A 24,812-nucleotide genomic window follows, 5' to 3' on the forward strand; every position below is an offset into this window, starting at 1 on the left:
AAGCTCCTTGGGCAGGAGGGTCTGTCAGTTGTCCACATCCACAGCTCTGGAGTCAGAACTGAACCTGAAGTGGGTTTGGGAGGCACTGATAGCACCAAGGGCAGACCTGCAAACCCGCCTGGCGGCTTCAGTGGATCCATGGGACCTGAATGCCTCAATCTGTTGAGGTGTCACAGACAGACCTGGAAATTTTGGTTCCCTCAGAATCAGCTATGGAATCGGCTGTGCAGGACGGGAATGGGCACCTTGACGTTATCGCAACTCACAGAGAGTAGCGAGACTGGGACGAGGCCGACTTGGACTTTGGGTTTCTTTTTTCACATGGATGTACTTGAAGACTTTGAACACGACACAATTCTGTTGTGGGACTGGCCTGGGAACAAGTCTGTATCTTCCACACTCCTCGAACGATCACAAACACCAGAAAGATACCTTGTAGGAATCTGTCACCAAAATCTGTTAGTGACAGTCCCGACAAGGTTTAAATCCTGTAGTTTTGAGGGGGCATATTACCCTGCACACAGGTAAAGAATCTGGGTAACAAAAGCTTATCAAGTGATGAAAAAGAAGGAGGAGCTACTTCAGGATCCACGTATGACTGCAAAGAGAAAAAAAAACCAACAGTGGACATTGGTGGCACCAATAAGCGGCTCTAGTCATCACTTCCAGGGCGAAGCGTAGTCGATGTGGAGATGCACTATGCCACCTTGTGGTGCACCGGGGCTATGCTGAAAATTCTTAGAGCTCCAGTCTGGACTAAATCTTGTTGCGGGACGGGCTCGGGAATAAAAACATGTCTGTATCTTCCACACTCCTCGAACAACCACAAACACCAGAGGTATACCTTGTAGGACTCTGTCTCTGACATTTATTTGTGACAGTCCCTACACATTTTAAATCCTGTAGTTTTGAGGGGGCATATTACCCTGCACACAGGTAAAGAATCTGGGTAACAAAAGCTTATCAAGTGACGGAAAAGAAGGAGGAGCTACTTCAGGATCCACGAATGAATGCATAGAAAAAAGGAACTAACCTGAGCGCACATTGGTGGCACCAATATGTGGCTCTAGTCATCACTTCCAGGGGGAAATGGAGTCGATGGGGAGCTGCACAATGCCATCTTGTGGTGCACCGGGGCTATGCAGAAACATCTTTCACATCGAGTCTGGTGTCAAGAGATATTCACGAGGTGAAAAATCGATGGCTGGTAGTATCCATCAGAAAGCCCACGCATGATTGCTGTGTTACTTCTGTGTCCACTGATGCTCATGATATCACTCAAGTGCCGTGGCATGTTCTCTGGGGTGCTACAGTTCCAAGACATGCTCACAAGATCAATTCAGTGTCCAAGAATGCTTGCATGGTCCCTGAAATGTCAATGGAAGTTTGTGTGGCTCTTTAAGTGCACAGGCATTCTCAGGGAATTCTACAGAGTCTAGAACAGCGCTTATGAATGCACTACAGTGTTCTTGAATCAAAACAATGCCAATGGATATTCGCAGGGTCCCTGCAATGCCTAGTCATGCTTGCGGGGTCAGTGCTGTGCCTTGACATGCTTATGATGTCTCTGTAGTATTCAGGGATCATACTTTCATGGAGTCTTGTAGGGTGTGAACCATGCCTAGGAATCCTTGCAGGGTTGAGGCAGTATCCAGGCTTCTTTGCACAGTATCCACAGTGCCTAGGCATGCTTGGGAAATCACTATAGTGCACAAGCATGCTCACATTATCAATCTGGAACTTCATTTCTTACCTGCCTTTGCGTGGGCATGTTACAGAGTTTAGTGTTTGGGTCATGTGCTTTCTGGAAGTGGAAGAGCTAGTTAAGTGAAATGACTCCTAATATATCCTAAAAGCCATATATTCTTCTATACTTTAAGTAAAACACATAACTTAAAAAGTATGTATTAAACCTGAATCAAAAGATTAAAACTGAAATAACTTACCACAGACGGTCCCCTTCCTCCAGTCTCCCAGGTGTACTCCGGCCACTTCACAGGCTGACGCGTAGGAGCCCAGGGCTTGGCAGAGTTGGTCAGAGATCCCTCCATTGACGCACACGTCATAGACACAGCTTTCAAAGTATGACTGCGGTGGTATAAGCACATGGCAGGGAGCGAATGGGCCACTTCCTGTAGTTAGGATCTTGCACTGTTCTCTGTACACTTGTTCCAAGGATGGTGGGCACCATATGGGTGGAATTATCGTAGAACTGCAACTAACGGACAAACAAGGATGCATCGGTTATTGTGGCAATGCAAGAGGGCTTTCCAAGAAAGATTATAAATATAGGCCATTGAGCAATAAAGTGGAAATGGACAAGTCTATCTCTCACTTAACAAAGCTATCATGTATGTGGAACAAGGAGGTCCACCTATCGTAACATTGAATAAGTATGACAGCCCTAAAGTGCATGAGCATTTGATACCACACAGGTCCCTTCTTCAGGAAAAGACCTTCATGAATGCCATATATTACATCTTGCACATCATTGTCCTTCATGTGTTCCTACGAAGTAATACCACATTGACTGGCAGCAGAGGCTCACCTTCATTATTCGAACAAAAACATAACACAACTCATCTAACTTTCTGTTATCACTAATGTGAATTCACCGTACAAATTTATCATAGGTTATTAGGAGTGGATACAGTTGTTTCGAGTATCTTTTGAAAACTGTATAGACATTTTTGTAATGTTAAAAAATATGTGAAGATTTACACTTTGCAAAATTTGTGTGAAAATTCTAACCTTTGCACCAGACATGGCACATAGTAAATCTTTTTCATATATTTTCATCTTAGCTGTCTTTTATTACAGTGAAAATCATCTCACAGAGTGGTGAAAATGTTCTTGCAATGGACATAACATCTTTTAACATATGACGGTAAATCTTTTTTTTTAATATATTTTTTATTGATTTTTTTACCCCTTTTTGTCCAAGGCAGTATATACTGAACACAACACAAGGTTATGATACATTTCAAACACATTGATAAATGTTGATAGAAACAACAAAGTCTAGAAAATTCAGACAACATAAAAGAAGCAAGGCTGCCTCGCATTCAATGGACAGGGTTTCCCAGACAATAGAACATGTATACAAGCATTTCCTGAATCAACATTTATACCCCCACATCTAAAGTACACAAACCATCACATATGAACATTGCCTACAACTTAAGAATTTTACGATCCTTTTAAATCCTAACAAACCAGACCTCATTTATAGGATCCACTCTGATATTGGAGACCAAATTTTGGCGCCCATAGTTCTTTTCCTTCTTCCTTTAGTCTTATAGATGGATAGTTCAAAATTATACATGGCTAAGAGTCTGGACTGCCAATTAATAAAAGTGGATGGATCAGAACGAATCCACTCATTGGTAATACAAGCCCGTACCACCGCCATAATAATAAATAGAAGAGCAGTAGTAGCTTCCGATTTTAAATTGGCCGCCCTATCAGACCCTACACATATAATTACTAATTCTCCTGTGATTTTCATGGGGGATCCAAATATTATATCTAAAAATTCTCAATTTCTTGAAAAAACTCCCCCAGTCTAGGACAAGAGAAAAACATATGCGATGAATGCGCCACAAATAATCCACACCGATTACATTTGTCCCCCACTGTTACACCCCATCGAGCCACCTTACTAGGAGTGTAATATAAATCATAAAGGGCCATATAATGCTGGCTACGTATTCTTCCAGTCATTAAAACTCGGTTAGCAAGCTCGAGGGATTGACTTATATTAATATCCTCAACTCCCAGTTTGTTTTCCAATTTTGTTTTACGTATATCCAGATCATCCGGAAATATGTCCACTAACTGTTGATAAAATTGACCTATTGGTGTTTTCTTCATCATTTTTTCAATTAAAGGGATTTTCGCAAATTGTTGTCCTGTTCCTGACCCCAACCTACTGAGAAAACTACGGATGTGAAGATATTTGAAGAAGTCCTGCTTGCCTAAACCATATTTCTCCTGTAAGTCTAAGAATGCTAAAGGATGTCCTTTATCAAACAGATCCCCTAAGCATCGTATTCCTTTTAGGCCCCATCTAATTGTTACTTGATCCCAAAAAATTATGGGCAGTATCCCGGGAGACGAGAAAGGGGTATAATCATTCAAATTTGAAACCCGTAACTTCTGTTTACTTTGCTTGCAGACTGCATAAGACGCCTTGAGTATCTAAAATTTTGTTTTTTTAAAGTAACTGGGCCCAATTACCTTAACTAAGCAACCATTCATCTCTTCTCCCAACCCAAATTCGTAAATTGATGGTCTATGAAAAAAGGGGATCTCAGCTTTAGTCCCGACTACTAAGGGCCCCATTTATTGCATCATAGCTGCCCAATAATACATTATAAAATTTGGAATACCCCAGCCCCCCCAATATCTAGGTAATACCATTTTCTTATATGCCCTTCTCTGTCTTCGATACCCCCACAAAATCTAGAACATATCCTCTCTAATTTAATAAAACACGACGAGGAGAACTCTAGAGGGATTGTTCTAAACATATATAAAAATTTCGGAAGAACCAGCATTTTTAATACATTGCATCTACCATGGAGGGATAGATGAGGATGATCTAACCTTTCCAGGGTAGTGTTCACCTTCTCCATCACAGGGAGAATATTCAAATCGGGGATCTTATCCACCACAGATGTGATTTTTACTCCCAAATATGTTGCTTCAGGAACAATTGACATATCTGCCGGGGGATCCTTACCTGAATAAAGTACCTGAGTTTTTTTAATGTTCAATTTATAACCAGAAAAACAACCAAACTGAACAGCCAATGATTTAATTGCAGGAAGGGCGGTAACAATATCGCTAGAAACTATGACTATATCATCAGCATAAGCTGATGCTCTGAACTCAATATTACGAAAACTGACTGCTTTAATATCTATGTGCTGGTTTAGTTTATTCAAAAATAAATCGATATATAATGCAAATTAAAAAGGGGAGCACGGGCACCCCTGCCTTGTGCCCCTGCTGATATTAAATAAGTCTGACTCTTGTCCAGATATACATATAGTGGCTACCGGGTGTATATATAGGGTCTTAACTGCTTGTATAAACTGAGAACAAAAACATTTCCATCGCAAAACCTCCCACATATATTGCCAGGAGACCCTGTCGAATGCCTTCTCGGCATCCGACAGGATCACCCCCCAATACAGATTCAGTTGCCTGAGCCCAGTCCAGGAGAGCTATTACTAGTCTCACGTGATCAGCAGTATCCCTACCTGGGATAAACCCATGCTGAAATTAGATACTAGAGGAGCGATGACCGATCCTAGAGGCTGAGCAATGATTTTAGAGAAGATCTTACTGTCTGAATTAATCAATGTGATTGGTCTATACGAGGATGGGTGTAATTCAGGTTTGTCCTTTTTAAAAAAAACAATAATGGTAGTTTTACGCCACATATCTGGTGCAATTCCGCGTTGAGCAGCGAAGAACAGTGTCATATGTTCCGGTCTTAGAACTTGACGAAATGTCTTATAAAATTCTAGAGGGATGCCATCCGGACCTACAGCTTTTCCTATAGCTAGCGACAGCTTTGCTCCCTCCACTTCCTCCCAAGTTATATCTGTTGCTAATTCCTCATTTTGATCTTGTGTAACTTTATTAGTTTCAATATCAGAACTGAATTCCATTATTTCTTGTCTGTATCTGCTATTTCATCCTCTGTATATAAGTTGCCATAAAATTTACAAAAAACATTCTAAACTTCGCCTGGGGAATCCTGTATCTGATTGAGATGGTCCTGTATCCTATAGATTCTATCAAGTATTCCTTTCTGCTGTAATCTCTTCGGTAAAATCCTGCCAGAATTTTCCCCCGCTTCATAAATTTGAGCCCTATACATAGCCAGTTTTGTTGCAATTTTCGTAGCAAAATGCTGATGGATTTTTATTTTTAAAATTGCAATGGCCTTTAATGTTTTTTTCCATATTTTGTTGCTGGATTACTTCCCCCATAAGCTCTATTTCCAATAGCCTTAACTGATTCATCCCATCCTTAATTTCTGCCAAAATATTACATTGTTTAGCTATAGAATAAATAAGTGTTTCCCCCCAAACCCCAGCCTTGAATGTATCCCAAACAATAGGACCTGAAGCGGTTCCCCAATTATTTAAAAAAAAATTCTGTAATCCAATCACACGTGTCTACAGTATTCAGGTTCTAATAAAAGTTTTCGTTCAAAGGCCCACGCCTTTGGCTGAGCCCTAGAACTGATGTTGAGTTCTAATACGACCGGATTATGGTCTGAAATTATCCTCGGTATAATCTCTACCTTGGCACCTGTTGCTTTTTCAGCTGAAATAAAGAAATAATCTAAGCGCACATGTTTTCTATAAGGAGCCGAGTAAAAAGTATCTCCCGGAACATTTTTCTTATGAGCGTGCCATATATCGACCAGCCCAAATTCTTTAACTAGGCCTTGAGTAGCTTTAAAAACTTAAATTGTTTTCCCCGTATATGGGCAATCGCTAGTAATATCAAAACCACCCTCTAAATGAAGATTAAAATCCCCACAATGGATTAAGGGGGCTGGCCATGCCGCTAATTCGACACTTAAATAGTGCAGCACCTCCGGGTCATCCAGATTAGAACCATAAATAGTGCATTTACAGTTATTTCCACAATGACCCAACGCCCCAAGACATCCTCCAAGACATCCTCCTTTACCCGATTATGAACACCCAGGCCATATCTCATCAAAATCGCAACCCCTCTTGTAGTTGAACTCTGTCTGGTACACCCAAGTATATCCATGCCCAAATCATTCAGCTACTTTCGATTATTCCACGCAATATGAGTTTCTTGCACACAAACCAAATCAAAACGCATCACCTGCAGAATTTGAGCCATCACTTCCCTTCTCTTTTTATCATTTAAACCACATATATTCCACGAACATATAGATAATTTACCCATATTGTTATGCAATTAAATTAATCATACCTTGTTTACCTTGCCCATAACCTAAACTATGCTTCAAAAAACATTAAAAAAACATTGTCTCTCTCAAAAACAGGAGTACCATAACCTTGATACCATATGAACACCAAATGCCAAACGTGCCTTCCCCCACCCCCATCCAGCACCCCCACCCTTGCCTCCCCACAGCTACCGGTAAATCTAATCTCAGAAATGTTGCACACTTTTCTTAAGTGCGAAGCTCAGAACCATCACAAATCTGTGCCAGTGTGAAGAAACTTTGGACAGCCATAATTGTTAAGTCATATTCCATTCTCTGTGTCTTTTCTACATTTTACTAATACTTAGTGTCTCCTGAGAAGGTACTTACTTCCACTCATCATCAGGCACCCTCCAGCTGTTTCCAAAGTCGTTGACGTCTTGAACCACAGCACCATTTGGTTTCATGAAGTCATCCTTCGGGTTGCCATTGTAGGTCCCACACAATCCACACAACACACCTTTGTGGTATTCCTTCACTGTGACAAACAGCTCGTGGTCACCATCAAACTGAAGCTCGAGTCCAAAGTCTGTGGTCACCATCACAAAGGAGCCAGCCAGTGTTATGTTCACTCCCGAAATATAAGCTGGTACACTGACCAAAATGTGATTGATCTAATCGGAAAATCAAAATATAAACTATGAAACCATTTGTATAGAAATGTCTTTGCAGCTTAAAACTATTACATGAGTTGGTTACAAGGAAGTCTGTTTTCCTAAAATGGGCCAGAGACAATATTTTTAATAGCTCAGAAGGAATGAAGCACCAGACTGAGAAGTCCTGAACGAAAACCGCCAGACTCTTATCCTGGTATTGTTGAAACATAGGACCGTTACGGTGACAGAGGACTTAATGAGGAGATCTCTTATGAATGTGCCTAGAGTAAAATAAATTTACGATTTTTATAGGCCTGCCATAGCTGGAGCTGTGAACAATGCATAGGCCTTTGAAAGAGATTCTGGCATGGGTACGCAACCACTGAAGAAAGAGAGATGTTCATCTCAATCAGGCGTTTCCGTCCCTATCTTAGCTGCATGGCTCCTGAGTACATGAAGACAATGCAAGAGATGTTTTGTAGTCTTAGGACTGAGTGTGATACACAAGTCTTTTCTTCAGCCAACACCATTTCCATACAACAAGATATGCTGGTTCCTGTGGAGTTCCCTAATTTGATACGTACAAGATGGGATCGGTGAAGCATTGAAGAGTTCATTTGCAATTCCGCATTTACTTGGAAACATATTTGAGCACCATCAACATATGATTTGAAAGGTGTGTGCAGGCCACTGAACAGCTCCTTCATCAGGTAGAACTTTGAAATCAAATGGTGACAAGAGATCATCGTAGGACTAGGTAGTGGGGTCTCTCTGAGGAACCTGAAGACTATGTTCCTTTCTCGGTTGTAGTTGGATAGCCTTGACTGACCCCATTAAAGTGTGCTCCCAAGTTGGTCAAAATGGCTCATTTATGCAGTTATGTTTTTTTAAGGTAGCAGTGTCAAACACAGTGTACAGTTTACACGGAGGTCGCCCCAAACAACCAGAACGACCAGGTGTATGGTTGAACAATGGCTGGTGGTGGCCAGCAGCCAGTAGGGCTTCACCAACTGGAGGAGCTACATTAGCTGAACTTTCATACTCTTAGATAGCCCGTGCACAGCTGCATCACTTTAGTAGTTGACCCAGGGAAGAGACTAAAGAGACAGGTTCTTGAGAAGAGCATGGGGACTGATCCTGCAAAGGCAAGGGGTGAGGCAGACATTGACGGAGTTGATGAGTGCAGCTCTGGGGATTGATTAGAAAGTCAGGAATTTCTTCAGCTATAATGTCAGGGATTGTGTTCTCGGGGACATCGGGATATATGGGGGCTGATAGTGTTCTGACTCATTTCAGAAAACAGACAGCGAAGCTCTGCATGAATGCACTGCATGGAAGGGACTGTGCCACACTAGGCCTGTGGTGGAAATGAGGTGGTTCTGTTGGAGCTTTTCTAGTTAGGTTTAATTGACTTTTTAGATGCTCAGATCTTTACTGAAAATTTCTAGAGATGGGTCAGAAATTGTGGGGAGATTGAGCAGAAGGCTTGAAGCAGACTAAACAGGGAAGATTTTAGACTGGCTTGAAAAATGCCAGGCTCCTTTGAGAGTGTAGAGCTCATGGTCAGATCGTAATTGTTTACAAACATTGGTAGAGGTATGAGTACTTTGTTTACAGCAGGTGAGGTTATGACTGTGCCAGATGGGTTGGGCCATCTATAAACACCTTTAATAGAAGTTGCCACAAATTTGGTGACACATTCTGTAGTTTCACATCCTACATTTCTCTAGCAGTCGTTTAGCAGGTCATTTGCTTGGAGTTTGAAGAATTCACAGAAGACTTTGCTCAAAAGATAACAAAGTACTTTGGCACATATCCCTTGCTTCAAGAGGAGTTGCTAGATTCCAAATATACACGAGGAGAAGAAGTACAGCTTGGGAGGAGGGTGGTTTGCAGCTTAACATTGATGGGTCAGTGCAGAATAAGATCAGACGGTCTGTCTTAGTGATAAGATCCGACAGTCTGTCTTGGTGATAAAAGCAGGAAGTGTGTCTTGGTGATAAGAGCAGTGTGTCTTGGTGATAAGATAAGGCAGTGTGTCTTGGTGATAAGATCAGGCAGTGTGTCTTGGGGATAAGATCAGGCAGTGTGTCTTGGGGATAAGATCAGGCAGTGTGTCTTGGGGATAAGATCAGGCAGTGTGTCTTGGGGATAAGAGCAGTGTGTCTTGGTGATAAGATAAGGCAGTGTGTCTTTGGTGTCGGAGGGAGATGAGGACTTACATTTCAAGCGTGGAGATTTTCCAGAGTCAAGAAGTGGAGCTTTGGGGTATTTTTACTAACTTAAAAGTGGCCAATTTTATGGTCTCTCTAGAAGTGACAGCCCAGGAGGTTAGGACATTGACAAGCCATCTGAGGAGACTGTAGTTGCGACCTGGAGTCAGTAAGTAAGTGTGGCTTCTGGGCAAGAAGCAGAAACAGTAAATAGAATGATAGACGAGTGACTGAGGGTTGAGGCACTGCTCGGCTGATGATACAGAAGATGTGTGAATAACAATAGCAACCCAATCTCTCTGAGAGAGTCTATTAAGGCACTCAAATAAGAATCTTTTCGGTGATAAAACTGGCCAGTTGGGGGGGGGGGGGAGGTGGGCAGTGAACAAGAGAATCTTCTCCATGATGAACTATTTGTCAAACTTAGAATTCAGTACATTTATAGTAGGGATCCATTTTGTTCACCTGATATCCAGGATTTTTTACATTCTTTGACAGACTAGGTCACATATTTTGACTTTGGGCAGAGGTCGGCTGCTAAACCTACTCTCCTAAAACCATTTACACCTCTAAAACATGGTGTGTAACTAACAAACACCGAATGGCTTCTCTGACTTTTATTTATCCCATAGTGAACGTGAGCAAGTGTCATTATTCTCAACTGCCCCAGATAGGATTGATTCTGGGTTTACACCCCCACATGTGTAATCTGAAAAGCATCCCAGCAGTGCTGATATGGACTAAACCCATTTTGACGCATAAGATGCTGTTTCTGCCATTAGGTGGGTGGGTCTTGTTAACTGGGCACATAATGTGAAGAATAGCAACACCTGTGTATTGTGCCAAATGTGCATTTGTTAGCAGGAACATCCACAAATGTGCCTTATTGCAAGATTGACAAAACTGGCAAAGTGTTAAAGAGCACATTTGGGGGTCTTGCCTGAAGAATCAGAGGCAGAATCCACTTTGTGAGCTTGTAATGTACAACAGAATTCTAATTTATTGGGAAACTTACATTTGTGGCCCCAACATCGGAACTAGCATTTCAAAAAGACGTTCAATTTCTGCTTCATGAACAGGGAAATATCTGACCAGTTCTAGTATCCAAAGTCATACCAGAGCTGACTGCAGTTGGCCTTCCTGTGGACCCAGAGTTCCTGATTGAAGGAGTAATTGTAATACCCAGGAAGAACTTATTCAAATTATCGCAAAGTTAGGACTTTTCCATCCACTGAAAGATCAGGATAAAGGGTAAAGCTGCTAACAGAAGCAGGACATTCGTAGACTAATTTGTCCCACTTTGAAGTTAGTTTTCACAGCAAAGTTTGAGGCATCTGTGGACTACAGATGCCCGATATCTCATCTCATGGCAACCTGTCTGCTGTGGCTCTTAGTCGCGCCGCACAATAAGATTTCTAACCCTGAAAAAGTAACTAAGGGCCTCACTTATAATATTGCATAGAAGGGATCTCAATACTTAAGGTGGACCTGCAGGTACAGCAAATGTATTTCAATTATTGTTGAATGCGAGGCTGGTTACCATGTTGTTAAGCTGAAATGGCCGCTCAGGATTTCATTTTGCTTTGTGGCAACAAAGTGTACTACTAGAGATAGCTCCCAAAACAAAAATACAAATGTCCCAGATGCTTGGGGGATTTTTCAGTTTGTGTACCAAGGACATTACAACAGTTTCTTTCCTGGTACATCCAGGTCTTAGAAGGCAGTCATACGACAACATTAACCAATGATGCTTGTTGGCACTAAGTATTTAAGGGTGAAAACAACTGTAACCTGATGGCTTAGAGACCATTGACAAGATGAGATGTCAATGGTTTACATTTCAAAATCAGACTGAAGCTTTACCAATGAAAACTTAGTAGTTTCTTCACCTCTAAATTTGGTGCAGGAAACCTGAGTTTGATGGATGGATGAATTTAATATAAACAAATCTATTTAGCATTAGTGCAGCGATCATGGTGCAATAGAAAATAATTAAATTATCATATAGTAACAAAGGCAACAATTAAATAGATGTTTATTTAAAAACAAAATTAAAGTATACTCACATAAACCAGTCTGTTCTTCCTCAGGGCGATGTGATTGCCATTCACAATGAGTGCTACCGAGTTCAGAGCGGTCCAGCTCGGGCTGCCGCGGTGCTCGTTGCGGGTGGTAACACTGAATCTGGTAGAGGTGTTTCCACAGGTCTCGGTGACAGTGTAGTTACAGGACCCCTGGAAGTGGTGAAGTGTCCCATCGAATGTTGTGTAGTGGGGGTCGCCATAGATGTGGCAGGTGGTGGTGTTTGCTGGGTAGCAACCTCTGACACCATTTTGAATCTTACAGATTTCATTGTGAGTGCAGGATGACGCCTTGCATTGCATGTTGTTGTTCCCCATGCATTTGCATGTGCTTTCACAGTTCTCTTCCACGAAGCTCTCTCCCTTCTGCAAGAGAAGCACATTCATAAAATTAATAGAGGAGTGGCCATTGTCATAGGAACACACTGTTTGTGGGCTCTGGACACTGTACTCACATTGTAATACTGGCCGTTGTACCAACAGCCACAGTCAGAAACAGCAACACAGGATGCCCCACTCAGTACGAACCCTTCATCACACTCGCAACCCTCAACACAAGGCTTGGAGCAGTTCCGAAGGACAGGGTCGAGGCATGTAGCAGGGCAGGCAGTCATACAGGCATTATAGTGGCTGTGGGGAGCTTCACAAGAGATATCTGAAAGAAGACATTGAAACAACATAGATTAACCAGTGGTAGCACCAGAAATCGTCAAAGAAGGGAACATTAGATGCATGTTGTGATTCTTGGCATTTGTGATAGGAGGTAATGCTCTAGTCTCCTGTCACCGTACTACCTTTTGTTGCTCTATGCTATGGTGTATGTTATGCAGCAGTATTACCACTTGGGATTTCACCATTGCATGATTTTGTTCGGAATTAATTTCTGCTGCTCTGGCACATCATTGTCAGCTTCGCTGTATTAATCCGGAGTTAGAACAATACAGAAAAGTGGTTGATGCCTGTGTGTCATACAATAAGTGTGACGTTCACTGAATATTGATCAACAGCAACAACCATCTAGTAAAGCGCCCTGCTCTGTAACTCCGGGACACCCTCCCAGAAGACAAAAGACACCCACCCTCATTGATGGCCTGCTGCATGGTTCTGAGGTCCCCTAGAAAGGTGTGCAGTTGAAGACACAATGGAATCATGGTTTGTCCAAAAATATAAAAAAACACATTCCTGCTGAAAGAGCTTATGTACCCAAAGTCAATCAGCATGGGTCCTTCACGCCCCGGCCCCCACCCCCCCTAAGGCTAGTCCAGATATCTCAGGTGTTACACAGGAAGCCACTGGTTGGGTTTGGCTCACTAATACTTTAGTAAATACACATCTAAATAATAAATGAATACATTATTGGTTGACTAAGGTGTAAATCTCAAGTGTTACCCTCCAGCAAGATACTTACTACAGAAGGTGGAGTTTCGCCAAGGAGCGATCGGGACTCCCGCATGCTGACAAGCATCAGCATAGGCCTGCAGCGCCATACACAGTGTCAAGCTATCACCATCCAAATGACACAGATCGTAGACGCAGCTCTCCACATAGTCATCAGGATTGATCACTGAGTTACACAATGCAAAAGGCCCGTTTGGATTTTTTATCTCTTCACAAAGTCGTCTGTATTGTTCTTCTTTTGCAGGTTCGCAATCGGGGCCAGCTGTGGGAGGAATCTGGGTTGGGTCAGGTAGGCCACAATTGGGGTCATCGTCAGGGACCTGCCAGCTGTTTCCGAGCTGGCTGGTGCTCTGAGCTTGTTGTCCGTTGGGCATCATATAATCATCCTGTCTCAGGTTATTGAAGTTTCCACACATGCCGCAGGTCTTGTTGGAGTAAGTGGTTGGGACGCTCACCTCCACAGTGTGATCAGTGTCATACATAACGGTCAGACGGAAATCTGTCTCTAGAATGATGTATCGTCCACTCCTCTCTACTGTCACTGAACCCTCAGCCAGGGTGACAGGCAAGGTTTTCCATACTGAGTTCACCTGCAAATAACAAGCAAAGGGTACATATAATGAGAAACATCGCAAGGCATGTGTACATCCGTCTCGCTGGCAGACTTCAGAAAGAGACTTAAGACCTGGCTCTTCGAAAGAGACACAGTGTCCAGACACCCCTAGGGATAACAATGTTGCATTTTACAAATGCTTTTGATTGATTGATTGATGCATGATCTCATCCAACTTAATCCAAAAATATTCCACTTAGTAAGTGACACTGACATTTGGAAGTTTTTGTATATGTAATACACACACAGTGCTAACACAGTAAATGCAATAGGAGGGGAAATTATGATGGACACATTTATATTTATACTTAAAAAAGAACATTTATTTTCAGAATCATAAATAATACTAAATTAATATAGAAAGGATTAAGTTTCAATTAGCCAAAACTGAATAATGAGAGAAAAGGCACTCATGTTTAATCAAATTCCTATTTTGAATTTTTGGCTAGAAACACTTTCAAACCAACAAAAATACATGTTCTGAGCAAAGATCTATTTGATCCCAGGTTTGGTGTAAATATGTTCTGCACTTTGAGCAATAACATCACGCAAACAGACAACCACACACATGCACACCCACACACACATGCACACCCCCCCACACACACACACAGATCTAGTTAGCTCAGAGTTTCCATATAAAAAGCATTTTTTATTTTTTTGTAACTTTGCCAATGTTTGACAAATCTGTACAAAACGTTATCAAGAAAAAGTTCATCCGCCCAAGCTCCTTCTTTAAACTGTTTGATGCTGATATATCACGTAGGGTTCAAGAAAAGAGGGGTTTCCTAAAGCATTGATCTCCCGTGTTAATTCCCGTAGGAAACTTTGCTATCCAATTCAGGTTAAACACCTAAACTGAATAACTCTAAATGTGGCACAAAGTCAGAACTTTACAAAGAAAGCTTGCTTTTTTTCGTCTTGTGTAAATCTGCACAGATAAGTTTGAGAAGGAATATGCTACTTACAAGTATGCATCTGTTCTTGGCATGTAGAGCTACAGATCTACACACTTGTGCATAGATCGCCATCTGGTGTTGGGCCCGGATGTTTGCAGTTTGTTTTTCCTCTTGGAAAGTCTTTGGAAGTCACGAGGTCGGTGACTCCTCCTTTGGATCATATTGCGCATGGGCTTCGGCTCCATCCTCAGATTGTTTTTCGCCAGCAGGGAAAAATGGAGCGTAGTAATAACAGTGAAGAAAACTCATGTGTGTGGTATCTAAATAAGATAAACTGGAACAGATACAGGTAGCCGGGGAGGCGGGTGGGCGTGTGTAGATCTGCAGCTCTACATGCCAAGACCAGATGCATACTGGTAAGTAGCATATTCCGTTCGAGGCATATGAGCTGCAGATTACACACTTGTGCATAGATTATATAGCAGTACCCAACCTTAGCGGCGACCACCCGTATCTGTTGCAGTGGTTTGAAATAATGTTTTGAGTACAGCCTGGCCCACACTAGCTTGTTGCTTAGTTTGCACATCTACACAATAGTGTTTAGTGAAAGTGTGCAGTGTTGACCATGTAGCTGCTTTGCAGATATCATCTAATGGGATGTTCCCTAAGATTGCCATGGAAGCCCCTATTTTTCGTGTAGAATGGGATTTAGGGGGAACGGATAGCGTTCGTTTTGCTTTGTGGTAGCAAATTTGAATGCATTTTACAATCCACCTAGCTATCCCTGATTTGGAGATGGGGTTGCCTTTGTGTGGTGGAGAGAAAGAGACAAACAGTTGTTTGGTCTTACGGAAAGGTTGTGTTCTCTCGATGTAGTAGAGTAAGGCTTGTTTGACATCTAGTGTGTGAAGAGCTCTTTCTGCAACGGTCTGTGGTTGCGAGAAGAATACTGGTAGTTCTACAGATTGGTTTAGGTGAAAGGGAGAAATGACTTTAGGGAGGAATTTTGGGTTGGTACGGAGAACAACCTTGTTATGGTGCATTTGGAGAAAAGGTTCTTGAATGGTAAGTGCTTGTATTTCACTGACCCTTCTGAGGGAAGTGATGGATACCAGAAAAGCGGTTTTCCGTGTTAGGAATTGTAATTCACATTTGTGCAGAGGTTCGAAGGGAGGCCCCATTAGCCTTGTGAGAACGATATTTAAGTTCCACACAGGTGAAGGTGGCACTCTGGGGGGAATTATCCTTTTAAGGCCTTCCATGAAGGCTTTAATGGCAGGTACTCTAAAGAGTGAGAGATGTTGCCTGTTTTGTAGGTAAGCTGCAATGGCTGCGAGGTGTAGTCAAATGGATGTATAGGCTAGATTGCACCTTTGTAGATGGAGTAAGTAGCCTATGATGTGTTGAATGGACACATCCAGGGGATTGATGGTGTTGTTATGACAAAACGTTTCCACTTGGCGGCGTAGCACGCTCTAGTGGTAGGTCGTCTAGCTTCTCTGATGACGTTCATACAGTCAGGGGGAAGATTTAGGTATCCGAATTCTAGGATTTCAGGAGCCAGATCGCTAGGTTGAGCTGAGCTGGGTCCGGGTGTCTGATCTCTCCATGGTTCTGGGTTAAGAAGCATGGAGAGTGTGTAGTTTTTGGTGCGGTACTACAGATAGTTCCAGCAGTGTGGTGTACCACGGTTGTCTGGCCCTCGTTGGAGCTACTAGGATTAGTGTGATGGAGTGTTGTTGTAGTTTGCGCACCACTAGTGGAATGAGTGGGAGAGGTGGAAAAGCATACGCAAATCTGCCTGACCAGTTCATCCATATCGCATTTCCTTTGGACAATGGGTGTGGATACCTGGCGGGGAAGCTTGGGCATTTGGTGTTTTCGTGGGTGGCGAAGAGGTCTATCTGTGGATGCCCCCACATTTGAAAGTACGGGTGAAGAACTTGTGGGTGAAGCTCCCACTCGTGAATTTGTTGTGTTTGTCTGCTGAGCAGATCCGCTACTGTGTTTTGGACTCCTGGGACATGTTGAGAAAGATTTTGTGGGGAATGGGCCATCTCCATATGCTCTGTGCTAGTTGAGAGAGTTGTGGAGAGTGTGTGCTGCCTTGTTTTTGAATATAATGCATGGCTGTCATATTGTCTGTTCGGATTAGGACTGCCTTGCCTGAAATCTGTGTTTGAAAAGATTTTAGGGCTAAGAAGATTGCTAGTAACTCCAAATGGTTGATATGGAGTGACTTCTGTTGAGATGTCCACTTGCCCTGCATGGTGAGATGTAATAGATGAGCTCCCCAGCCGGAGAGCGATGCGTCCGTTGTTAGTACTATCTGAGGAACTGGGTCCAGGAACGGTCGACCTTTGGAAAGGTTTGTGGTGTTCCACCACTGCAGAGAGTGATGGGTGCGATCGTCTACCAACACCAGATCTGTTAATTGACCCTGGGCCTGGTTCCATTGGCGCGCTAAGCACTCTTGGAGAGGACGCATCTGGAATCTTGCGTGAGGTACTATGGAGATGCAAGAGGCCATTATCCCTATTAGTTGCATGAACACTCGAGCTGGAAGTGAGTGTTGTGGCATGAATTTTGCGCGTAGAGCCTGAATGCTTGCAATCCTGGGGGGATTGGGGTAGGCTTGCGCTTTTGAGGTGTCTATGGTGGCACCGAGATATTGTTTCACGTGGGATGGTTGTAGATGGGACTTTTCGTGGTTTACCGTGAAGCCTAGCTCGTGAAGTAATTGGATAGTGGTGGACGTGTGTTGTACACACTGGTTGTATGAGCTGGCTTTTATCAGCCAGTCATCTAGGTATGGGAAGACATGAATGTGTTGTCTTCGCAGATGTGCTGCCACCACTGCTAGGCACTTGGTGAATACTCGTGGTGCTGTTGTGACTCCGAACGGGAGCACTTTGAATTGGTAGTGTTGTCCGTCCACTACAAATCTGAGGTACTTCCTGTGAGCGGTGTGTACCGGAATGTGGAAATAAGCGTCTTTTAGGTCCAAAGTGGTGAGGAAGTCGTTTTGGGAGAGCAGCGGAAGTACCTGCTGAAGCGTTACCATGTGAAAAAGGTCTGAGTGTATGTATCTGTTTAGGGGCCGGAGCTCTAGGATGGGCCGTAGAGTCTCGTCCCTTTTTGGTATGAGAAAATATAGGGAGTAGACCCCTATATTTTGTTGATTGGTAGGAACGTGTTCTATTGCCCTTTTGTGTAGGAGGGAGATTACCTCCTGCTTTAGTAATATTAGATGTTCTTGTGACATTGGGCGTTGTCTGGGTGGAATGTTTGGGGGGGTAGATATTAGTTCTAGGCATTAGCCTGACCGAATTATTTGTGTTACCCATTTGTCTGAGGTGATGGTAGCCCAGGCAGGAAGGACATTTTGGAGTCTGCCCCCGATCGGAGTGGAATGGTCTGGGGGGAGCGGGGGGAAGTGATTGGGTAGGTGGTGTGGCAGAGCGTGCGGTATTTGTTTTGCCTCTGCCTTTGTTATTGTTACCCCTGTAGCCGCCTCTTTGGTAACCCCTTGTAAAGGTGTACTGCGTAGGGGATTTGTATGAAGTGGAAGCGGTATCTGAGGAGTAGCCTCTGGATGGGCTCCAAAAGGAAGAGCGACGAAAGGAGCGTCTGGGAGGGTGTGATTGCAAGGCTCCCATAGATTTTGTCGTGTCAGTATCCTTTTTCATTTTCTCTAGGGCCTCATCCACTTTTGGGCCAAACAGATGTTCCTGGTCAAAGGGTGGATGGAGGCTTGTGCCTCCGGTTTAAAACCTGAGATCCTTAGCAAGGCATGGCGACGGAGGAGGACACTAGTGTTGATGGCCCTGGAGGCTGTGTCTGCTGCGTCTAGGGCACAACGTATGGAGGTATTAGTAATGGTTTTGCCCTCCTGAATTAGTTTGTTGGCCCTAGCTTTATATTTATCAGGGAGATGGTGCATTATGGCTTCTAATTCGTCATAATGGGCCCTGTCATATCTAGCAAGTAGCGCTTGTGTATTGGCGATACGCCATATATTGGCAGCTTGGGATGCAGTACGTTTGCCTGATGCGTCCAAAAGTTTAGATTCTTTGTCAGGTGGTGGTGCTTCGCCTGACACCTGGGAGTTGGCCCTTTTACGTGCAGTGGATACTACCAGCGAATCTAGTGGCGCTGGCCCTCTGATATAGGAGGGATCTGTAGGGGCGGATTTGTATTTCTTCTCGATGCGCGGGTTAATGACCCTGGCTCTGACTGGGTCCTTAAAGACCTCTGGCGCATGCTTCATAACTCCTTTGAGTATAGGCAAGATGGAGGTGGTCCTATGTGTGGTGTCGAATGTGTCGAGGAGGAAATCTTCCTCCACGGGGTCGGTATGTAAATCTACCCCATGATAGTGTGCCGCCCTTTGCAGTAGTTGGTTGAACCCCAATGAGTCTTCTGGTGGAGAAGGTCTGGAAGGGAAAAGATCGTCTTGTGGGACCTGTGGGGTTGGGGTCCCCTGTAGGTAGGTCCTGGGGCACATCCCCTATGTCGTCATATGGATCCCCCTGATCATCATCGTCCGGAGACGGGGTTGGGGAACGATGAGGTTGGGGTGGAGAAGGCAGAGGAGGTGGAGGAGGAGAAGGTGGAGGGGGTGGACGAGGTGGGGAAGGTATTCTGAAAGGAGAGGTAGTCCTTCCTCTTTGGAGGTGGAGGCGGAGCAGGTTACTCCAACTGTCTCTTTTTGATAGAGAGCGTTAAATGTTCAGTTTTGGGATCCTTGGTTAGTGTTTTTTGTAAGGGATCCGGTGTAAAGAGTTCCGGTGAGGTTGGTTGGTCCGTCGGCGCCGAAGGCGTCGGGGCCGTTAGTTTTTTAGGATTTTCTGTGCCGGTTCGTTGTTTGGAACCATGCTTGGGAACCTTCAGTTGTTTGGTGGGCGCCGAGATGGATTTCGGCTTCGAAGTGTCGTTGTTGGTGGCCTTGTGTGCTTTGGTCGGTACCGAAGATGGTGTCGGTACCGAAGAGCTGGGTTTCGACCCCGAATGTTTCGGTGCGGAGCTCCGTGTCGAGATGGAGGCCGGTTTGTTTTTCGGTGCTGAAGAGTGTTTATCGGCACCGACGGTGGGCTGGCTCGAGCCCGAGCTGCCAGAAGGCTTACTTGGCTTCTTTACCGGGCCCGAAGGTGCGGCGTGTGAAGCAGTGTCTTTGGTCTTGCCTAGGCCCGGAGGCGAAGGCGTGACCGAAGCCTTTTTTGGTGCCGGCGAGGGTGTGGGGGGGTACATCAGTACTCATGACCCTCTGTGCCGGAGTGATGTCCTCCACATCTGAGTCATCGGCTTCGGAGGCACTGACAAGGCCCTCGTCGGTGTAATGCTGTTCTGGAGCGTCGACGCCTTCTCCAAAGATGTCGTCCGGAATCGCCGTTGAGGAGTGTGCCATGGTTCTTCTGGCTCTTCGGTCCCGAATTGTCTTCTTGGACCGGAAGGACTTGCACGCCGGACAGTCTCGAGCCTCGTGTTCAGGGGAGAGGCAGAGATTGCATAGATCGTGGAGATCGGTGTGGGGGAATTTGGACCCACATCGAGGGCACTTTTTAAATGGAGTCCTTTCCATTAGCCAGGACCGGAGCTTGGGTAGGCCCGAAAGCTGCCGTCGACGACTGGAACCGCAGGTCTGTGCCGATGAGAAGGCGCGTCGAGTTGGGAGATCACGATCGAAACAATACCGCGAATTGGGGTGAGGATTGCGCGTCGATCGTCAAAATGGAAGCTGTTCGGAACCGGAGCGCGAAGATTACATCCGAGCCCGATGGCGGAAAAAAACGATCTGAGGATGGACCCGAAGCCCATGCGCAATACGATCCAAAGGAGGAGTCACCGACCTCGTGACTTCCAAAGACTTTCGAAGAGGCAAAACAAACTGCATATATCCAGGCCCAACACCAGATGGCGATCTATGCACAAGTGTGTAATCTGCAGCTCATATGCCTCGAACATTAGGTTTTAAAGATCGGCTCAGGTTGGCCTTGAAGGCGTTAGGTATATCTGGATCCTTCATGTTCAGGTATGTTCTGAGTGGCCAATTTAAAGGAGACTAGTCAATCCTGATTGGCTGGTCATAACATGAATAATATGTTGTGGCAGCAATTACAGAATCACAAAGGCTTGTCCTCGCATCCTGAAAATGGATTAAAAGCATAAATAAGGGTCATGATAAGTACACCATGACTCCCAGGGAATGCATTTCAATGGAGACTGTGTCCCTGAGTCCTGTTATGGCTGCAACAACAAGTTGTTCATGCTGTTTTCAGCCAATCAAGGGGTGGGTCTATGTGGAACTGCACCTCCCCCACCTCACCACCACATGCCTGTTGGGCCCAGGGTGTGCTAATCTTTTCTGTATTGTATAACACAATTTCCTAAGGGAATCATAATGGAAAAATCAATGTTTTGAGATTTCCCTTATTCTTGGCCCATGCTTCACAAATCATCACGAAACCTTTCAGGAAGAAGCTGAGGTGGATTAAGTTTTTTTGTCAGAAAATCTTGTGCAGATTCTTCAAACTATGCCAAAGTTAATAGTGAAACAAAAAACTAAATTTCTATGGAAACACAGACCTAACTATAACTACACACCTACACACTAGTGACATGTAATATATATATATATATATATATATATATATATATATATATATATATATAATCTACTGGCGGTCGCCAGTAGATAGTTATAGTTAGGACCGTGTTTCCATAGGAAATCCGCAACATTCTATTTGGAATAACTTTGGAGCCGATTGACGAATCCTCGCGAAATTTTAAAAATAGGTGGGGCGCTCCGCTCCGCTCCTTTCCTGAAAGTCTCGGGGGGTTTCGTCAAGTGGGGGCTGAGAAAAAGGGGGGTCCCAAAACGCGTTTTTCCCATGCATTTTTCCATAGAACCTTTAGTTCAAGCTACAGCCCGAACGGCTGAACAGAATTACTTGAAATTTGGCAGAGAGGTAGTCCTCAGTTCAGGGATGTGCCTTTTGCAGTTCTTGTGTAAATCTGTTCATTAGTTCCGGAGAAAATTGCAGTTAAAAGCATATATATATCTATAAGCGCACACCGTGCGCGTACAGTAAGGATACCGTACGCGCACGGTGAAAAAACTTTAAAAAAAAATACATAACTTAGCATTTAAAAAACCGTACAAATTCACTGAAAAAACCATAGGTTTCACACACGTTATAGTTAGGAATTAGCATTTAAAAAACCTTGCAAATTCACATAAAAACCATAGGTTTCACACATGTTATAGTTAGCTGGACATTTCGTGAAAAACCATTGAAATTCCCCCGTTATAGTTAGTGCAGGCAACTATAACTCACGCGACCGCAATCCTCTGCTGATGACGTCAGATATTACATCACTGATGACATATGTGTCTTTCTGAAAAAAAAATATTTGTAATATATGTATAGCTAAAAATTAATGGAAGAAGACATGGGTAAATAAGTGTCTAAATACAGTGATGTAATATCTGACGTCATCAGCAGAGGATTGCGGTTAACACGAGTGAAATGTCCAGCTAACTATAACATGTGTGAAACCTATGGTTTTTTAAGTGAATTTGCAAGGTTTTTTAAATGCTAATTCCTAACTATTACGTGTGTGAAACCTATGGTTTTTTCAGTGAATATATATATAACTGAAAATGTTGAACTACTTCCAAATTTTTTTTTGAACAAGATACTGCAGAGCAGGAGAACTCAATTTCTTACCAGTACTCGATCGCGCTCACTTCTGATGATCTGTACTTGTTGACCATACACATGGACAATGACCTTCTGCACATAGGATACTGATGGGTTCCCGCGATGCTGGTTCTTGGTTTCTACATTGAAATATGGCAAAGATGTGGAGCTGGTACAGAGTTTGGTCAATGTGTAGGTGCAGAGGCCCATGAAGGGATGGTTCTGCTTGTCAAAGGTGCTATAATGAGGGTCATTGTGGACTCTACAGATGCCGTAAGTGTAGGGGTAACAGCCGGGCACCCCATTGCAAATCCCGCAGTACTGGTCCTTCCCACATGTATCATCTTCACACACCAAACTGCCCCCTTGGGATGGGCAGAGACACGTTTTGGAGCAGGTGTCATCAGTCCAGTGTTCCGATCCGACTGGATAGTGCTTTCCATCCTCCCAACACCCACACTGAGTGCTGGGGACACACTTGTCATTGTAGAGGAGATACCCACTGTCGCAAACGCAGCCTTCAATGCATGGACGGTTGCAGGTGGAAGGTGAGTTGGGAGACACACAGGTACCTGGGCAGGCGGTGCCACACTGCTCGTAGTGACTGTTGGCGCCGCAGTGGATTGCTATCAAAAGAGGACAGTATGTCATGTAGATTAACCACAACTATATAATTACTTGTTTACTGCAAAATAATCAATAAATGATGATTTACTCTCATCATGAGCAATGTTACATGTTAAGATAATGAGAAGTATAGTGTGGTAATGATGAATAAGGACAAATACATGTTAATCTACAAGATTTGTGCTTACAAAAGTTAAAGTCTCATACATTTCACAAATCCCTAAACAAGGACATCGTAAACTGTGGAAAGGAGGCTCTAAAACCTCACAATACCTCTGAGTCAGAATACAAGACATTAGGTATCGACTTAAAACTGTCTTTGAATCAAGCTGATATTTCCTAAGCGTCTCATGGTCTCCTCCTAAAATGTAGTTACAGAGTTGAAATTAGACCGAACTATAAAGTATCATTATTTATGTAACAGTCAATATATAGACCCTTTAAAAATTATTACTCTTCCTATCCATTTTTTCATCATTTCTAATAGTACATCCTTTATACAGAAATGTAATAGTCTTTTAAGAATGTGGTTTACAATTTGCTTATTCATCTTAAAAAGTTAAAATTTGTGGAACTGTAAAAGAAACACCAAATTAAATATTGAAAACCGGCATTTGTTTTCACTGTGTTCTGTTCTGAGAATTTAGTCAAAAGTTGATGAAAAGGAGCTATACGTTAAGAATACCTGTGGATAACATAATTTGCGGGATGTGTAATCCCATTGGCAATACTAGACACCAGATACAACACTGTTATCTATAATGTATCAGCCAACAAGTAAATACTATTGAAGCATGCAAAATAAAACTAATTGGATTTATTGTTACTCTGTGGCACAGGAGCTCTGGTCTGTTGGGAAATGGAATGTAATCTCTCCTATTTTGTCTAAAACCCAAGAGAGCTGGCCTTGCTACTTACGACAGAATGTGGCGTTCCTCCATGGCTGGATCATTACCCCAAGGGCTTGGCAGGCATCGGCATAAGATTGCAGGCTCCTACACAGGGCATTAGGGTCCACTTGCAATTCACACAAGTCATACACACAATTATTTAGGTGGTTGAATGGGTTCAGCACATTGTGGCACAGCTGGAATGGTCCAGACGTATCAGTGATGATGCCACAGAAGCTGTTGCTTTCTATGGTATGCCGGTCCTCTTCAGTACAGTTTGGCTCATTGGGTCCAGTAACACACCTATGGAAGCACAATGATACATGAGCATGTTTCTTTTATTGTACGGATATCAGATATATTTTAGTAATTAAAAACAGCTTCTAGAATAAATACCAACCTGGTGTCATTGTCCACCTGCCAGCTGTTGCCCAGACTAGTGGAATCTGCCTCCAGACCTCCATCAGGGTTCATGAAGTCATCTGTGGGGTCGCTGTTGTAGTTGCCACACATGCCACAAACCTTCTCCTTATACAAGCTGAGAAGAGTCACCTCCACTCTGTGAACCCCATCGAACCTCACCGTCAGACCAAAGTCCGTAGTGACAAGGGCGTACTGCCCACTGAACGAAACTTGCAGTCCTGGTTGCACTGTTGTTGGTAAAATCTCTGATTTGCCATCGACCTAACAACAATTAATTCATATATTATACAGTTCTAAAAATAAAAGGAAAATGCTGCTTACCAGTATGCATCTGTACTTCGCATGTAGAGCTGTAGATCC

At 43.5% G+C, this 24,812-nt stretch overlaps 1 protein-coding gene across 1 annotated transcript in view; it reads right to left on the reverse strand.

Annotated features, from left to right (window-relative positions):
• LOC146788647 (IgGFc-binding protein-like) overlaps positions 1-24,812 on the reverse strand; it is a 279,601-nt gene that overhangs the window by 67,373 nt on the left and 187,416 nt on the right. Inside the window, exons 44-51 of the mRNA XM_085635859.1 lie at positions 24,430-24,713; positions 24,058-24,332; positions 22,540-23,138; positions 13,308-13,887; positions 12,355-12,554; positions 11,885-12,265; positions 7,340-7,623; positions 1,947-2,218 (exon numbers count right to left, since the gene is read on the reverse strand). Of these exons, the coding sequence (XP_085491985.1) occupies positions 1,947-2,218; positions 7,340-7,623; positions 11,885-12,265; positions 12,355-12,554; positions 13,308-13,887; positions 22,540-23,138; positions 24,058-24,332; positions 24,430-24,713 (2,875 nt within the window). The remainder of the gene's footprint in view (positions 1-1,946; positions 2,219-7,339; positions 7,624-11,884; positions 12,266-12,354; positions 12,555-13,307; positions 13,888-22,539; positions 23,139-24,057; positions 24,333-24,429; positions 24,714-24,812) is intronic.

Source organism: Triturus cristatus, chromosome 11 (genome assembly GCF_964204655.1).
Source record: "Triturus cristatus chromosome 11, aTriCri1.1, whole genome shotgun sequence".
NCBI lineage: Eukaryota > Metazoa > Chordata > Amphibia > Caudata > Salamandridae > Triturus > Triturus cristatus.